General features: G+C 36.5%; 1 protein-coding gene across 8 annotated transcripts in view; it reads right to left on the reverse strand.

Annotated features, from left to right (window-relative positions):
* The window catches only part of PPM1A (protein phosphatase, Mg2+/Mn2+ dependent 1A), a 41,065-nt gene that overhangs the window by 10,890 nt on the left and 10,605 nt on the right, over nucleotides 1-19,570 (reverse strand). For 3 of the 8 annotated variants that reach the window (XM_087448414.1, XM_087448421.1, XM_087448419.1), the window contains exon 2: nucleotides 363-1,216. In XM_087448414.1, the coding sequence (XP_087304540.1) occupies nucleotides 363-1,196 (834 nt within the window). In that variant the 5' untranslated portion in view covers nucleotides 1,197-1,216. Of the gene's footprint in view, nucleotides 1-362; nucleotides 1,217-1,770; nucleotides 2,780-4,033; nucleotides 4,086-4,969; nucleotides 5,063-19,570 lie in introns of those variants that run through there. The other 5 variants (XM_087448415.1, XM_087448416.1, XM_087448417.1 and 2 more) reach the window with 4 other exon arrangements.

Here is a 19,570-nt window from a genome sequence, read left to right on the forward strand (position 1 = left end):
GTTAAAATTCTAAAATGCTTTTCATTTATGGACACTGAGGCTTAATGTTCCCCATCCCCTTTCTTTTAAAACATACACTTCGACATAATCTTTTTACCTTTGATAATCTTCCACAATGTTAAAAAGCTCAAGTAGTCATGGTTACTTAAAAGACTAAATGTTCAGATTATACCTCTTGCATATTTCATAACTGGGTAATTTATTTCTAAAAACTGTTCTGATATTTTTATAATTGATGAAGGGTAGCCTGCAATTGTAGCAAAAACTTACTTCTGAGAACTACAGGTTCTAAAATGATTAAATACTACAGTAGTAATTAAGATGACAAAATCATTTTATCTTTTAAAAGAAAGTCTAGCTACCTTATACAAACAGGTGTCGACTACTTCATTGCAAACCTTCTCAAGGTCATCAGTGACTTCCAGTCTGGATCTTACAAAATCACAGAGCTCTTCATTTCCCATAACATCCCAAATACCATCACATGCAAGGATAATAAACTGATCATCTTCTTCAGATCTTTCAATATCATGGACTTCAGGCTCTGGTGAGACAAGCTGCTCTGTAGGACCTTTTCCATGGACACACTTGTAATCAAAGTCCCCAAGGGCCCTTGATACAGCCAGAGAGCCATTCACACGCTGAATCATTACAGAACCACCTGCATTCTGAATTCGTTCTTTTTCCAGCGGATTACTTGGTTTGTGATCTTGTGTGAAGAAGTGAACTTTCCTGTTCCTACAAAGTAAACCTCTCGAGTCTCCACAGTTAATGAAATAAGTATGTTGAGGAGAAATTAAGACACCCACCGCTGTTGACCCACTTCTATCTGCACCATGTTTCTTCTCTGACATAACTCTCATATGTTCATCAATCTCCAGAAAACCTGTTCTGATTCCATTCTTTACATTTTCCACAGAAGGTGCTCCTGCAGACCCTTTAAAATCCTGGTTATTGGTGATGTGATCTAACAAATGCTCACAGCAGTATTTGGCAACCTGAGAACCAGCATGCCCATCATACACAGCAAAGAAAGACCATGTTTCAAGTCCACTTGGCAAACCGATCACGGCCGTATGTGCATCCTCCATCTCAACTCGCCAGCCTTGCATGCTGCTTAGCCCATATCGCAACCCATTACCCTGCCCCTGGGCATTATGTTTTTCCATCTTTGGCTTGTCTAAAAATGCTCCCATTATGTCTTGATCCTCTAGGTCTGCAAAGGAAGAGAAACAGGAAAGTTAATAACTATCTTGTAAACAAAATTCATATCCAACAACCTTGTTAAGAGTGAAGGAGATACAAAGAAAGCTTTAAATAAGAATTCACAACTCTTGTGATAAGCAGACACTCATTTTATCACTGACTTAGAACCTGGAGATTAACAAAGAAGAATTAGGGGAAAGGCTGATCAGGCACAACTTGGAATGGACAGCAGGCAGAGAGAACTAAAGCACTGGGATAAAAGCAGCTGATCTGACACTCCCCAAGGCACAACCACTTGAGGTAGAAAGGAGACTTGGCAGTGGCCATAAGCTTACATGAACCAGGTCAAATGTTTAAGGATGCACTGAACATGTGAATCTCTTAGGGAATCTCAGAACTAAGTTGTATGTACATATTACAAATGAATTCACAGGATATAACAAAAGCCTACTAATTCAAACATCTTAGTCGAACATTCAGAATTTTCCGAAGTTTGATTCCGAACTATCTAGTTTTATTCCTACTACATGAACCTTCTGAAAACGTAAAAAATGATCTACTCACAATGGTCCAAATTTGCAAGCTCCTTCCTTTAAGCCTCTGCTCATGTCAGTCCCCTTAACTGCAATCCCTTGCCTCTCCTTCCTACTTATAGAAAAAACCATTAAAGTTTAGCTCAAATTCTACCTTTTCTCCAGGTTTTTCAGTCTTTGATAAAGCCAATAAGTTACTAAATTACTGTAAGTGGTCCAGCCTCAATTTTCAAGTTGCAAAGCAATTATACATACATATAACAAAGCTTATTGTATATAACAAAATTAACCTACTCTAATTTACTGGTATTCTATTAATCTAGTGGTAATAACATATACCATTATTATTGTACTCTATGATCATTAGGTATAAATAGTAAAGGAGATCAAAGGGTTTAGGGACAGCCCTGTGGACAAGTCTGAAAGCGTAGCTAATATAAGCTTTTCCCAATAATCAAAAGCTAAAACCCCTGGTCTGGAATGGGCCCACACAAGGCAGGGAGACACTCAGGATTCAGACTGGCCTTTACTTGAATAATAGCCTAGGAATGTAGAGATATGGGTCCAAGTCATCAAATGAATCACAACTGAACTCAAAGCAATCTGAAAGAAGGACAGAATGAGACTGAATGGAAGTGAAGCAGAGATGGGGAAGTAACAGGTAGGGGTGTGGAAAAGTACCTAGGTAAATCAGGATGCAGTTAGGAGACTAAGGGATTGATGATGCTAGTGATGCTAAGCTCTGAGAAGAAGCTGGGAGAGAAAGGAGAAGAAAAACCCCTTAGGAAGGAGGCAGTTTCCCAGCAACCTTCCCCTCTTCTTTTTCCTACTAGTACACAGGCAGAGAAGTCTGGTTGATTGGTGTAATAAAACAATCTCCTGCCTACTCCTTTGCCCCCTATTACAATTCCACTAATGGAAGGTAAATAATGAAAACTAGCAGACTGGCCCTGTGGCTTAGTGGTTAAGTGCGCACGGTCTGCTACTGGAGGCCCGGGTTCGGATCCCGGGGGCACACCGACACACTGCTTCTCCGGCCATGCTGAGGCCGCGTCCCACATACAGCAACTAGAAGGATGTGCAGCTATGACATACAACTATCTACTGGGGCTTTGAGGGAAAAATAAATAAATAAAAATTTAAAAAAAGAAAAGAAAACTAGCCATCATTCATTCCTTATAGTGGTATTCATCAGATTACCTTTCTGACACCAAGTTGATACACAGTATGGCAAGGGTGAGTGTTTTGACTGGACAAAGATAACATAATGATGACACCTTAATAGCAGACAATTTTTAAGAAGAATTCTAAATCACTCTGATAAGTGTTTTCAAAACATTATCTCATTCATTCTCCTTAACAACTCTCTAAAGTGGGTAACAGTATTATCTCCAATTTATAGATGAAGAACCTTAGCAAGACTAAAGAACTTGGCCAAGGTCACTCAGCTGATAAATTTGGAGGAATGAGGACTCTAATTGAAGCCTGCCTGACTCTAAAGCATCATTTATTACTAAGGCAATGGTTTCAATCATGGCTGTACAAAAAAATTATCTGTGGACCTTTTGAAAAATTAAGATTAACAAATCAGAATTTCCAGGGTAGGGCTGGAACCTAGGCATCTGTGTATCTGTGGAAAAGATTAGATGGAACGTCTAGATAGGAAGGTAGAAGATGATTGAGCCATGGTGGGGTAAAGTCATCTGCTGAAGGTCAGCAGCAAGTTGCCTCATCTCTGCACCTCAATTCCTTTATCTAGGCTGAAGGGGAGGAGGGAGGTATTATATAGTTAAGATGCTTGTTATTAAATGCTACTAATCTAGCATTCCTCATCTGTACAATGGGCATATTACTACTTACCTCTGAATGTTGCTGCAAGGTTTAAATGAGGTAATGGCTGCAAAGTAGCCACAGAGTCTGGCAAAAAGGAGGCACTCAGCAAATGGAAACTGTTTAATTATTACTTCATTCTTACATACATAGCCACATCTAGATTCTGATATTACCTAACAGGGACCTTACTCTCTCTTTCATAGGAAAGTCTGGTAGTTATTTTCCAGACATACATATGAAACTACCAAATAACTCTTTGAAGATAGAGTACATTTTCTAAAAACAAAACCAAACTTTTGAAAATTTATATTAGAAATGTAAAAATGTAACAAACCAAGTCAACCATCTGATAAACTTTTAGGCCCAGCTCTATAGCAAATTTAAAAATATAGTCAAGGGCAAATTAATAATTTTGTGGTTGGACTTCCACATACTGAAACTAGGCATTTCAGAAATCTTACCTCCTGGGATTCTGAGTAATTTGTAGAATCCTGGTGAAGCAGCCAACTATAGCTACATAAATATAGCAGATAGTTATGTAAATATAATACTTACCAGCAATTATTAACTTATAAATACTATATTTTCATAGTCATCTTCTATAAGTGGACTTACTAAACAGTATTTTATTTAATCAAATTATTAAATTGGCATATATCTATAAATAGTAAACCCCAAGGGGATTCAACTTGCCCATGAAAGTTTTAGTTTCCGAGAGAAATTCTAGTTCTCGCCTAGTCTTAAACCAACTCGGAGCACATGCAGGGTCTCATCACAACACCAGCATTATCAGTTGATCTGAACTTTTCAAAACAAAGTACTATGACAATCATAAGACCAAATTCATCTTTGATATAATCAGAAAATCTGGTGAACATTTTTGTCTTTTAAAACCAAACTAACTCTGACATTGAAAAATTCTAAGGCTGGGCCAGGCAGTCATTCATTAAAGTTCAGCCACTTTTTTTTATTAAACAAACTCATCTCATAATCATAGCAAAGAGTCTAGAACCTGATCATTTGGTTTAATTCACTCACAATTATCCCAAATTTTAAAAAAGCTCTATATATTCCACTGTTAAGATCCCTAAGCAACCCATTAGCCCCCAAACAACAAGAGTTATTCAACCGACAATTTGGGCAGAGGGCTTCAGTAAAAAATGGAAGAATAAAACCCTAAAAGGTTTTTTTCTGTTATCTATGGATACATAGTCTAATACAGAACCCCTCCAGGCTCCATAAACAGAACAAAATAGACATATGTAAACAATGTGGAGAAAATTATATTCTCTTAGCAATTGATAGAATTCTTTTCAGGGCAAGCCCTACTTTTTCTGAGAAACATTACTTTGATCAGACATGTAAAGTAGGGGGTAAGGATCAAAAGATATACTCACATAACAAAAGATCACCGTGAAATAGGCATTTGAAGGAGGGTGGATGCTGGTAACTGGAGGACCTTTGTTTGATGAACACTGAAACAGATTTGGCTATAAAAGTTAGGGAGGAAAATCTGGAGTAGATCTGCATAAAAAATAAGAAATCTAGGGGCTGGCCCAGTGGCGTAGAGGTTAAGTTCGCACACTCTGCTTTGGCGGCCCAGTGTTTGCCAGTTTGGAGCCTGGGCAGGGACCTACGCACTGCTCATCAAGCCATGCTGAGGCAGCATCCCACATAGAGCAACTAGAAGAATGTACAACTATGACATACAACTATCTACTGGGGGCTTTGGGGAGAAAAAAGGAAAAAAAGGAGGAAGATTGGCAACAGATGTTAGCTCAGGGCCAATCTTCCTCAAAAAACAAAACAAAAACGCAGTTAAAAAAAAATAAGAAGAAATCTAAAGGTTGAGGGAAATCCAGAGGAAAAAAACTAGCAAGAGAGACTAGAAGCTTCTTGGGAGAAGAGGGAAAAAATGGAACACTAGCTAGCAGCATAGGCAGCAGTGTATAACATGGCAACATTCAAGTTATCTGCAGTGGGGTGTGGGATGTAAACTCTCTCCTACTACCAAATCTTTAGTATATTCTACACTGCCCACTAACGCTTACATATGAATAGACTTTATCAAAGATGAGGACAAATGGTTAGTTGACTCTGGAATGCCCATTACTGAACGATAGAATATTAAGTAATATATTGCATAGCTGGGATTCAGTGAAGAAACAGACTTGTAGCCATATCTCTGGCAGAGGATAATTTAGGGTACAAAAACTACTTTTAACTTTGCAAGCTATGAGACATGGTAATTACAAATTATATTTTGTAATCCAAGGCAGATATCTCAAAGTTAACTATGGTAATGATAAATAAACACATGAACAAAACTTGAGAGCAATTTGAGAGGGGAAAAAAAGGCTAATTGCTGGGTAACTTTTCTCCCATTTGGAGTCTGAAATTTCTCACTGATCATTAAAAAATGATTACACATATACATATTTACAAATTTGATTTTGATAAACTTGTATCACTAATCAGAGCCAAAAATGTAGAAATGATCTGTCTAACCTATTTTACAAATGAGAAGGTGCAGCAAAACAGAATGATCTGCACAAAGCCACAAGGTTAGTTCAGCAGTAAGACTGAGAAAAGGACCTAGGTTTCTGGACTTGCACTCTAATTCTCCTATACATGCTATCCCGTATACCTGCAAATGAAGTAATGGAAATCTAAAAACGTAGGCTTTTTAAAGACAACACAGAAGGCAGATAGCTAGGGAAGATTAACACAAAGCTGAAACTTCCTTTAGTGCCATTTCTTCCTCTGCTTACTCTCTATAATTTTTCTAAACTGCCAAAGATAAATGACCAAAAAAAAAAAAAGGGAGGAAGGAAAGGTAAAGAAGAGAAAAGAGGAAAAACAATAAATCTAAACCTTTCTTTTTTGTCTGAGATTGAAAGAAAACAACAGTGAACTAACTACAATTTCTAGCAAAGTCAATCTCAAATACTCAGGCTAAATAAAATGTAATAATAAGCAAAGAAAAATAAGAATGTATTTTTAAAGATTCAGAAGTTAAAGGGCGGGTGAGGGGACTCAGTATTCATTAGCTCCAAACTAGAAACTGCCCATGGAGATATCAGATGACACTGAATAAAACAATTGCAGGCTGTCAATTTAAAAAAAGGGGGAATCTGAAAGTAGGTTCATGGAAATGAAAAACAATTACTAAACTAAAAGTTTCAATAGAGACAACGAATAACCAATTGGATACCACAAAAGAAAAACCCCAAACCAATAAATGAGATCACCTCAAGGAATTCTTTTAGAACTCAGGTCTTTCCTCATCTTGTTGATTCCAAACATACAAACCCACCCACATCTGTAGCCATACTATCCTCATACCTTTTTGTTATGACAGAGGACTCTCCGTCTTCTCACTGAAGATAAGTCTCTCTACTACAGCTTTGGAGCCCATGCTTCAAAGGAATCTTATATGATTTACATGTCTTCTCAGGAACCTTACACTATTATCCTCCTTTTTCTCTTTTATATTCAATCTCAACTTTTAAAGACCCTCGAATGCCACCCATTAAAAATAAGTCTTTATGTAACTCTTTCTCATTTAGCTACCCACCTGCCTCTCTCTTCCCTTTACAGTTCAACTTCTTAAAAAGAAGTGTTCATGCTCAAAACTGTTGTCTGGCCATTCCACCAAAACAAGCTCCTCCAAGTTGCTTAATCTAACGGACATTTTTTAGCCCTCATCTGACTGACTGCTCACAGCAGCATTCAACAACACTACCTCTTGAAACACTCTTCCCATTGGCTTTTCAAGATGCTACACACGCCCAGCTTTCCTCCTACCCCTAGCTTTTCTATCCTTGACTCCTTTGCAGGCTCATCCTCATCTCCCAAGCCATTAAATATTGACATTCAAGGCTTAGACCTAGGCCCTCCTCTCACTCTATGCTGGCTCCCTACGCACTCTTTCACATATCTGCAGCTTTTGCCAGTGAATGGCACCATCATCCATCAAAGTGAATAAAAATCAGGGACATATGTTTGACACCTCTTTCTACTTCATCTCCCATCAGTCCATCAACTCCCATGGATTATGCTTCCTAAATATTCTCAAATCTGTCCAGTTTTTTCTCTAACACCTTAGTCGTTAAGCTATCATCATCATCTCTCACTGCATTATTCTATACCAGCCTCCTATTTTGTCTCTTCACATGCACGCTGGCCTCCCTCTAATTTATTTTACAAACCTCAGCCTAAGTAAACCTTTCAAAATACAAATTTCACCATATCACTTCTGTACTAAAAGTTATTCAATGGCTTTCCAGTGTTTTGGAGGACAAAGAACTGCTTAATATGGCTTACACGAAGGCCCCGAGTGGTCAGGCACCTACCAACCTCCTCCAGACGTATCTCATTTCATACTGTTCCCGCCCCAACATTCTCTATGCCAACCGTAAGGCTTTCTTACAGTACCTAGTACTTGTCATGCTCCCTTCTTCCAAATAACATAAATGCTACTTCCTCTACCTAAAAAGCTATTCCCTCATCTCTTAGTCTTGTTAATTCATACTCATTTTTCAGTTCTTAACTCAAGTATCAGTTCTTCAGGAGAGCCTCCTTCAAATACCCTAGGTCAATTTCATATACACATAAAAAATTAAGACTTTCTGATGGGGAAAACAGATAGGCTATAATCAAAGAAAAGAGAAGAAATTTTCCCTCAGTTCAAGTCTTCAAACTTATAAAGCTCACTGACTATCTAGCAAGATTAATTGCTGAAAATCCACATCTAGTTACCCACAACTAAAGAATTCAAGGAAAAGAAAAATACTACAATGTAAGCTTCTCGGAAAACCTTGGGTAACTGTCAAAGGAAAGAGTATCAGATTGGTATTACCCATCGCAACGATAAAACTGAATCCTAAAAGACAACAGAGAATACACAGAGTTCTAAAAGTAAAGGTTAATGTTAGAATTACACAATTATCCAATTTATTTTTCACATATATAGGTGGACAGGGAGGCAGAAAACATTTTAAGATACACAAGAACTCAAAGTATACACTCATATCTTCTTTATGAAAAATTCAAGAAAAAATTCCAGCCAAGCAGACATCTACTCACTGTTTTAAAACTAAGTTCATCTCTATGACTTGCCATTAAACTCCTTAATAACATTACAGAAAAAGTTAGAAGTAATCTTATTCGTAAAAGTAACAATCTAGAAAAACAAAATCCCAAATATAGAAAGTAAAAAGAACTTGGGACATCGCCCAATTATCCAATTTAATACTAGAGAGACACTCCTTTTATGTCTTTAGAATCCTCACATCAACAGCAAAGCACATATGAAACATCAAAAAAATGGAGATATCTTTCATAAGATTAAACTTATGTGTTTGTGTGATTATTCAACTAGCTATGTTTTTAAGTTATAAGGTTCCACATTTTATTGGAAGTTCTAACCTCTGTAATAAAGCTATACAGATTGGAAAGGAAGAAATAAAATTGTGTTACTCACAGATAAAAAAAAAAAAAAAGATTAAACTTAAAAGTTACAGATTTATCCAATATGTGACTTTGGACAAGTCCTTTAGCTTAATGTCTAACTTTCCTCATTGATAAATAAGCAACCCTGATTAACTGTTTTCAGAACAATTAACTTCTTATACATTTCTCAGAAAAGGTAAGTGAGAAGACTAAAGTTCTAAGAACACCTTGGTCTAAAATCATGCTGATGAATTCCCATTTAAAAACTCTTGTTCTCAATACCAAGATGAAGATTATAAGAGATAAATACGATTATTTTACTATGGAAAAATCAACCTGTAAAGAATGAAAAAAAGAGAAAACTGGCTACCAACTAGGAGTGCAAGCTGGTAGCCCGAACTGACTTTTGCATATATTGTTAGCCCCTCCTCCAAAACAACATGCATTCTCCAGAGTCTCCACTACTCCTTATTGACCACATCTAGCCCACATCATCCACTTTTCCGACACAGCATCTGAGTTTGCATCATTTGGTAAAGAGGACAATACCTGTGATTGTAACAGCAGACAATCCAGGAGGATTTACTCTAATCTGATTTTTCACTACCATGGCCACCTCATCCCAAGGAAGCAAAACAGAATGATACCTGCAGGAGGCTGAACAATGGCTCCCAAAGATATCAAGTGCTAATCGTGTAAATGTTACCATATTTGCAAAAACAGTCTTTGCAGATGTGATTAAGTTTAGAAATGTATGATAGGCGGATTATTTTGGATTATGCTGGGGCCTCTAAATGCAATGAGAAGTGTCCTTATAAGAGAGAGGCAGAGGAAGATTTGATACATGCACACAGAAAAGGTGATGTGAAGACAGAGCAGAGACAGATTTAAAGATGCTGGCCTTGAATATTACAGTGATGTGGCTATAATCCAAGGAATGCTGACAGCCACCAGACGCTGGAAAGGCTAAGGAATGCATTCTTCCCTAAAGCCTCCAGAGTGAGCACATTCCTGCCGACACCTTGATTTCAGCCCAGTGAAACTGATTTTGGACTTGTGATCTCCAGAACTGTAAGAGAATAAACGTACATGAAAAATAAGAAACTAGAATATAAAAAGTATTAACAGAGCTAAGGAAAGAAATTTAAAGAGATAAAAAATTATTGTAATATTTTAAATAGCATGAAAAGCAATCATGAGGAGGAAAGAATCTACAGCAAACAATCTGCAAGGGGTAAAAAACAAAATAAGAGAAAAATCATCCAGTATAAGAATAAAGACATTGGGGCCGGCCCTGTGGCTTGGTGGTTAAGCGCGCGCGCTGCGATGCTGGCGGCCCGGGTTCGGATCCCGGGTGCGCATTGAGGCACCACTTCTCTGTCCAGTCTGAGGCCGAGTCCCACATACAGCAACTAGAAGGGTGTGCAGCTGTGACATACAACTATCTACTGGGGCTTTGGGGGCAAAAAATAAATAAAATCTTTAAAAAAATAAAAAAAATTAAAAAAAAAATAAAGACATAAAGTGAGTAGATTGGAGAAAAGATACAAACGATGCAGATCCAACAGTTTAATCAGTACATTGTAAAAAGAAAATCAAATAATGGAAGAGAAATTAAACTTCAAAGAAAGAAGAAATTAATCCTAAACCGAGGGAAAACTTGAACTTGATGATTGAAAGCGTTCATCAAGTACTAGATATTTTAGTAGAAACTGCCCAACACCAAAGCATAATTTGGTGAAGACAATGAATTTCAAGAATACAGAATTTAGACAAATGAAACATGCCAAAAAATAAAAACAAAAACAAATCAGGCTGGCCTTAAACTTCTTTGCAATGTCAGATGATAGGCAATAATGAAGTAATGCCTATAAATACTGAAGGTAAATGGGGACATCCCAAGAATTCTACACCCAGCAAAACTGGCATTCATATGGAAGGGTAACAGAAAGATATCATCAAACACGCCAGCACTAAAAAAGTGTATCATCCATGTACTACACCCGAAAAACCTATTTTTCAAGGCAGATTAACGCAATCAAGAGATTAATCAAATCAAGAAACTAAAAAATGGAAACGTATAGAGGGCTTTGGGGTGGGCAAAATATACTAAGCAAATATAATCAAAAAGAAATCAAGGGTTTTAAATCAAGTATTTGTTGGATTATATATTAGAAAACAAAAGCTTTAGAGTTTCCTAACACACTCCCACCCACCCTACCCTGGGGACCAAAAAAAAGAAAAGAAAAGAAAAAGTAAGAAAACAGATTTAATACAGTAACAGCAGACATTGTTAACAATAAAGAAAGAAAAAAACTTCAAACATCTGGAAATTGCTTTAAAAGGCATGCTTTTAATCAGCTTTGCACACAGTGTGTATATTTTTACAATTACAGAATATTAAAAAAAAATAATTAGAAAGACCTCATATCAAATTCTATGAGCTGTAACCAAATTTTCTTCAGGAAAACTCACACTTTCTTAGTAAAAAAGTGAAAATCAGAATATTAAATATTCAACTCAAGAAGTAAGAAGAACCACCACACACACACACACACACAAAACCCAAGGAAAGCTGAAGGAATATATTATGAAATATTAAGTAAGGTAAATATGATGTTATACCAGAGAAAAATGAGTAAAACAGGTAAGCCACTAGTTAGCCTAACTGAGAAAAACTATTAATCGAAATTACAAACCAAACAGGCCATACTCACCTCACAGATAGAGGTGTTTTTTTGTTTGGTTGTTATTTATAAAACACACTATACAATTCTTTGCTAATAAATTTGAAAATATGGAGGAAACTGACAATGTTGTTGGAAAACAAATTACCAAATTTTTTTCAAGAAGTGACAGAATAAAGACCAGTAACTCTGGAACAAAATGAGGAAGTTATCAAAGAACTATCCCTCAAAAAAGCTCCAGGGCTCATGAAAAACAAAAAACAAAAAGGCTGAAGAACCATTCCAGGTAAAGAAGACCAAAGAGATATGACAACGAAGTGTAGTGTGTGATTGTGCACTGTCTTATATATATTCGTGTGTGCAAAGAGAATGCACATGCACACACACACAGGGAAAAAAAGTTATTTATAAAATAAATGTGGCAAAATGTTAACAATTGGTAATTTAGGTAAATATGCAAGTTCACTGTACTCTTTTTTCAAATTTTCTGTAAGTTTGAATTGTTTTCAAAATAAAGTTATTAAAAATAAAAGTGCATCAGGGGCCAGCCCGGTTGCACAAGCAGTTAAGTGCACGCACTCTGCTGTGGCGGCCTGGGGTTCACTGGTTCAGATCCTGGGTGCGCACCGACGCACTGCTTAGCAAGCCATGCTGTGGCGGCGTCCCATATAAAGTGGAGGAGGATGGGCACGGATGTTAGCCCAGGGCCAGTCTTCCTCAGCAAAAAGAGGAGGATTGGCAGATGTTAGCACAGGGCTGATCTTCCCCCCTCCCCCCAAAAATAATAAAAATAAAAAATAAAAGTGCATCAGACAATTCCACAACCAAGATGTTTCAAGCCTTAAAAGAACATATAACTCCCAAATTACCAAAAGAAGAGAAAAAAACTTTCTACTTCTTTTTACAAACCTACCATAATCCTGATACAAAATTTGACAAAGATAGCACCAAAAAATAAAACTATAGTCCAAAGACACTTATTAATACAGATACAAAAAAACCCTAAGTAAAATATAAGCACATATTAACAAATCACCAAGTAGGTTTCATTTTAGGAATTTAACTATAAGCCAACATTCAGCAACCTATTAATATAAGTCAGCTTTTCAGAAGTTCAAAGGAGAAAAACCATATGATCATCTCTTCATATGCTGAAAGGGATCTGACAAAATTCATTCCATAATATAATATATATTTCAAGCCAAATAGGAAGCATAGTGATGAGAATAATTCCCAGGAAAGAAACAAGAACAAGGATACCTACTCTTATCCCTATTATTTAGCACTGTCTAGAAATAGTGATCAATGCAGTAAGTCAAGATAAAAAAAAAGAGGTATAAAAAATATGAGACAAGATCAAATTATTATTTGCAGATAATGACTGTGACGGCAAACTCAAAATCTAAAACATTATTAGGAAAAAAAGTTCAATAAGGTTATCTGACTATAGAAAATCATATTAAAAATTTTTAACAATAAAACTAACAATAATAATCACTTAGAAAATAAAGAAAAATGGCAATAAAAGTATATCTAAATAAATAATTAACAAGAAATATTCAGAACCTTTAAGACGAAAGCCTCAGAATAAAAGACATTCCTTTTTCTTAGATAGGAAGACATGTATCTCCCCTTTACTAATTAAGAAATTCAATATAATCACAACTGGGTCTTTTTGTTCCCAGACCTTGATGAAATGATTTCAAAATTCATACGAACAAATGTTTGAGAACAGCAAAAGCATTCTTAAAAAACATTAGAATTTGCCATACCTAATATTAAAACAATTTCAAATTATGGTATTTAAGAGGGAATTGAGGGCCAGCCCCGTGGCTTAGCGGTTGGGTGCGTGCGCTCCGCTGTTGGCGGCCCGGGGTTAGGATCCCAGGCACGCACCGACGCACCGCTTCTCCGGCCATGCTGAGGCGGCGTCCCACAAACAGCAACTAGAAGGATGTGCAGCTATGACATACAACTATCTACTGGGGCTTTGGGGGAAAAAAATTAATTAATTAATTAATTAAAAAAAAAAATAAGGGAATTGATGTCTTCTTAAAAAGATTTAAGTTTGAAATACTAATAATAAAACCATGCAAGTAAATCTAGGCAAATATTTCTATAATCTCATGATAGGAAAGGACTTTCTAAATATGATATCAATTTTATTCCTTTTTTACTCCAAAGGAATAAAAAATGACTCCAGAGGAATAAATCTTCTACACTATAAAACAAAGCTCATAAGCTTGAAAGGCAAATATCTTCAAAATAAGTATTTGCAATATATATGATAAAGTTAATATTCCTAAAAGAGACAAAGGCTCTTACAAGACAACAGGATGAACGCTTTAAAAGAGCTGGAGAAAGAACATGAACAGGCAACTCAATTCATAGAAGAATACAAACGGCCAATAAATATACGGAACAATGACCAATCTCACTAGCCATTCAACACAAAATTTTTTATACATTACTTTATCAAAGATTAAAGATTTATAATGTCCACTATTGGCAAAGGAATAAAAAAAATATACCCCTCGCAGGTAAGAGAGTAAACTGGTGGTAACCTTCTGAAGGATATATACGATACACATTAATTTTAAAAACGTTGACTTACAGTTAAATGGTTTTGGGGGGCTGGCCCCGTGGCTTAGCAGTTAAGTGTGCGTGCTCCGCTACTTGCGGCCCAGGTTCGGATCCCGGGCTCGCACCAACGCACCGCTTGTCTGGCCATGCTGAGGCGGCGTCCCACATACAGCAACTAGAAGGATGTGCAACTAGGACATACAACTATCTACTGGGGCTTTGGGGAGAAACAGGGAAAAAAAAAGGAGGAGGATTGGCAATAGATGTTAGCTCAGGGCTGGTCTTCCTCAGCAAAAAGAGGAGGATTGGCATGATGTTAGCTCAGGGCTGATATTCCTCACAATCAATCAATCAATCAATCAATCAATAAATGGTTTTATATATTCATACTTTGAAGTGCCCCTCTATTCCAAACGTACTTTAAAAATAGATTAACTATAAAACAGAAAATTAAGAAGACCAAACCACCTGCTAAAGATAAACTCTTGAAATACAAAGCACTTTGTGAAGCTGAAACTGTGAGCCTTCCTGGGCTCAAATAACAGAGATGGACAGAAGTCCACATCCTGTAGGGATAGTAACAGAGATTAAAAATGCTCCCGTGCAAGGCTGGGGATAGAACCCAGGCTCACTGAAACTAATGTCTCAGGTGGAGGGGCTCTGTTGCCTGTAAAAGTTGCTGGGAAATGCTACTTACTAACCATTGCCTAGGGCTATAGTTTAGATGAAGTTATGTGCCCACTGAGCAGGAGTATAGATCTTCTTTTGGTCTGTGTCTTATTCTTGGAGACAGAACCCTGATCCTGATGTTATCAAGAATCAGGAAAACCAAGCCTCCAATATAAGACATGTTTTCAGACTGGGCACCCCACAGCCAAGATGTAGGTGCACGCAAAAACGCTGGATAAGAAGTGTGAAAAGAAAGAAAACAAAACAAAAACTTGCCATTTGATATGAGACTGCAAAACCAAACTCCAAAACTCAAGGAAAACTAAACTAAGATGGACATCAAACAAAATCAACAATTTCCTAAATCAACAATTATAGGAATTCAATCTGGAAGAAAAAATAACAATATGAAAATAACTTAAAATGTGTATGTTTAGGATCCTTCTGAAGTTAAAAAGAACAGTAGACGTAAAGGGGGAAAAAAGAATAAAAAAACAGTTAGAAATCAAACCAGAATAGGTGGCCGTTAGAGAGATAGAACCTGAACATGAGAAAGATATTCACTGAGAAATAAACAACTGAGGCCACAAACTCTAGCTGACCAAGATCAAGGTGTGAATTAGTAAACTGAAAAATGATACTTAGGAATTGCCCAGAACATAACACAGAGATTAAGAAGGAATACTGGAAAAGCAATATTCAAAGATATAAAGGCTCAGGAATTTTCTAAAACTGAAGAAAGATATGAGCCTACAAACCAACAATGTATTTCATAAGAGTACCTACAGATAACACAACATACACAACATCTAGGCACATCATAGGAATGTGCTCAGAACGTCAAGTATGGTAAAACAGACAACAAATACTAACATTTATATCACACTTGAAACATGCAGGGTTCTGTCCTAAGTGCTTTACATATATTAAGGTAATCATCACTACAACCCCTATGATACAGATACTATTTCGTTATCTCTGTTTAGAACTTGTTCAAAGTCACACAGTAAACAGTGGCAACAGGATACAGAAAAGGAATCTTTTTAAAAACTTCAAGAGAGAAAAATTATATACAAAGGCATAACAATTAGGTAGAGACCAGACTTCTCAGAGATTCAAGTTTGCCAACCTTTATAATATAATGAAATCTATTGTGGGTGCCGACAGGAAGGGGGGGAAAAAACCTTATTGACCAAGAATTCTTTATTTGCTAAAAAAAAGAAAGCAATGTGTAATATACACTTTCAGACAAAACCTAAGGACATTTACAAGCCACACTCTGTTACTAAACACATTACTAAAGGATATACTTTAGCAAGAAGAAAGGTGAACCCAGGAGTGAGATACAAGGAACAGTAAGTACAGAAACTGGTAAAATATAGTGGCTGATGAAATTAGGTATTAACCATAAAAAACAAAATGAAACTTTTTTATGCTACAAAAAGGGGAAATAAAATTGTAGGCAATTATACAGACGGTGGAGGAATGTTTAGTGTTTAATCAAATATGAGCTAATAAAAAAATCACCAAATATACAAGGAAAAAGCTGCCATGAGTAGGAGTTAACATATAAAAAATATAACTCCCTTAAGACTTCAGATATTGGAATTAGTGAATATAAGATATAAAATAACTATGTATGAAGTGTTTAACAAGATTTAAAAAGAAAAAACAGAAAAATGATTAAAAAATTACCAGGCAAATTGGGAATGAATTAGATACCACTTTTGGAAATAAAAAAATAATTGTCAATATTAAAAACTCAAAGGATGACTTAAACAACAGATTATAAACAAATGCAGTAAATTAGCTCGCTGAGTTAAAGAAAGAAATAAAATCATGTTCACTTCAAAAAATCTACAACCAAAGGATGGGGGGAAGGGGAAGGAGAAAAAGAAAATCAAGCTCTCAAACACAATATTAAGTAGCATAAATAGTCCACAGATGTAGGCTCAGAGAAATTTAAGCTCAGGAACTATCAACTAATCTCTCTGTTCATGTCAACTCCCTGGATCATGGCTATGGTAGTAGTCGAGTTCTCTAGACTTTAACATCAACATTTATTCCACTGAGAGAATCAGAAAACACCAGCAAAATAACAGTACCTTATCCTATACAGTAGAGCTTAATCTTGTTTAACAAATGCTCCCCTGGTATTTCATATTTTCTAAATATTTTTAATCATAGCAGTCTTTACATTCTCACATCCTACTTTAGTTAAAGATAGAAGTTTCTTATAGGGTCCATTAGTTTGCAGTTCACCAGCCAAGGTCTCTAGAACGCTACTCCAATCTCCCTCAGGACTAAAAATATTTTCACAGATTTCTCTGGTTAAATATTCTTTTAATAAAGATCCTATAGATCAGTCAATTAAATCAACAAATACTCATAAGTTTCTCCTATGATATAAATAATCTATAAAACAGTTATGAAGATTTATACAGAGTTCTTTTGTACAGAAAGGAATACTTATTCTTAAAACAAATTATATACACAGACATTTTGTAAACTTGGTTTCCAATACAAAAAACATTCATTTAGACCACACATTTTATCTGTTAAATAATGAATCTCAATTGCTCTAAAGAAAACGTAATCTACCTTCATCACCTGTCTCCTTAAAAAAGTTATACACAAAACATTGTAGACAATATTTCTGATGAGGCACTGAATACAGGTTTTAAAGATATCATGCAAGCGGTCAATACATGTACTAACAACAGTTCTCATTAGTTTGCCCTCCTCTCAAATTTCCAGTTTGCTTATTACAGGACTTAACTAACTTTAAAACTATATGTGGGATTCTGGCTCTTTTGGGGCACTTTACTGACTGACCCTAAAATCTCAATTAGAATTGTTAATTCTGGGCCGGCCCTGTGGCTTAGTGGTTAAGTGCGCGCGCTCCGCTGCTGGCGGCCGGGGTTCGGATCCCGGGCGCGCACTGACGCACAGCTTCTCCGGCCATGCTGAGGCCACATCCCACATACAGCAGCTAGAAGGATGTGCAACTATGACATACAACTATCTACTGGGGCTTTTATAAGTAAATAAAATCTTAAAAAAAAAAAAGAATTGTTAATTCTAACCCAACCAGAAGGCCCCTGATCTATCAAATCAAATAAGATTTTCTTGGGGCTGGCCCAGTGGTGTAGTGGTTAAGTTTGCGAGCTCTGCTCCCACAGCCCAGGGTTTCCAGGTTCAGATCCCGGGTGCGGATCTATGCACTACTTATCAAGCCATGCTGTAGCAGGCATCCCACATATAAAGTGGAGGAAGATGGGCACAGATGTTAGCCCAGGGCCAATCTTCCTCAGCAAAAAGAGGAGGACTGGCATCAGATGTTAGCTCTGGGCTAATCTTCCTCACACACACACAAAAAAGTTATCTGGATTCTGTTTATACGAAATACCAAAAAGGCAAATCTATAGAGACAGAAAGTAGATGAGTGGTTGACAAGGGGGAAAGGAGAATGGGGAGTGACTGCTAATGGGTACAAAGTTTCTTTTGGAGGTGATGAAAATGTTCTAAAATTAAATTGTGGTAATAGTTGCACAATTCTGTGGACTATACTAAAAACTACTGAGCTGTAAACTTTATTTTTTAAAGATTTTATTTATTTATTTTTTCCCCCCAAAGCCCCAGTAGATAGTTGTATGTCATAGCTGCACATCCTTCTAGTTGCTGTATGTGGGACTCGGCCTCAGGATGGACGGAGAAGTGGTGCCTCGGTGCGCGCCCGGGATCCGAACCCGGGCCACCAGCATCGGAGCGCGCGCACTTAACCACCAAGCCACGGGGCCGGCCCTGAGCTGTAAACTTTAAATGGGTAAATTTTATGCTATGTGAGTTATAACTCTATTAAAGCCATTTAAAAAGATTTCTAGGGTTTTATATGGGTTTCTGTATCTATATTTTATTTTACATAAAAAGGTTTAAAAAGTAACTGTAGATTATGTAGTAATATGGAAAGTACTATATTAAAATTTTTTCCAAGATTAAAAAAGAGTTACCTGAAAATTTCTCAGCTGCCCAATAGTTCTTCATCTTATAGCTTCAACTAAATATTTACTTCACTCTTTCAATTAATTATTTACTTAACCTCCTCCAACAAGCCAAATTTCATCCAAATGAATTATAATGCAAAATACTGTTATTGAGTTAAATAATTCCTTAATTTAAATGCCCTAAATTAAAACCTTAAAAATGAAACTTCAAAAAGCAAACCAAAATCGACCAATCGAACCAACCAGTCAGTCAGAAAAAGCTCTTCTGTGCTAAATAGTGTTTCTATAAAGCCCATGACACAGGTCTCTACCAAAAACTATTCAAAAATAATTAGTCTTTGCTAAATTAGGTAACAATTTACAAGTACCCAAACCAGTCAGTTTCCACAGATATTACCAGCAACTTCAATTTCACAAAGTATGCGAGAGACAAAGCCTGCCACTTCTGATGTTTCCTTTATGCTTCATGACTTTTTAATGTATCAACATCTTCTAGACATGTGCTGTGATCTGGATGACACACTCCATAAGGCAGTCTTAAATTTCTACAAAGGTATGAACTGTACAATTTTTAAAAGTGAACTTTTAGCAGTACAAACTG

This window comes from Ceratotherium simum, chromosome 24 (assembly GCF_057802395.1).
Source record: "Ceratotherium simum simum isolate JZ-2026a chromosome 24, ASM5780239v1, whole genome shotgun sequence".
In the NCBI taxonomy this organism is placed as follows: domain Eukaryota; kingdom Metazoa; phylum Chordata; class Mammalia; order Perissodactyla; family Rhinocerotidae; genus Ceratotherium; species Ceratotherium simum.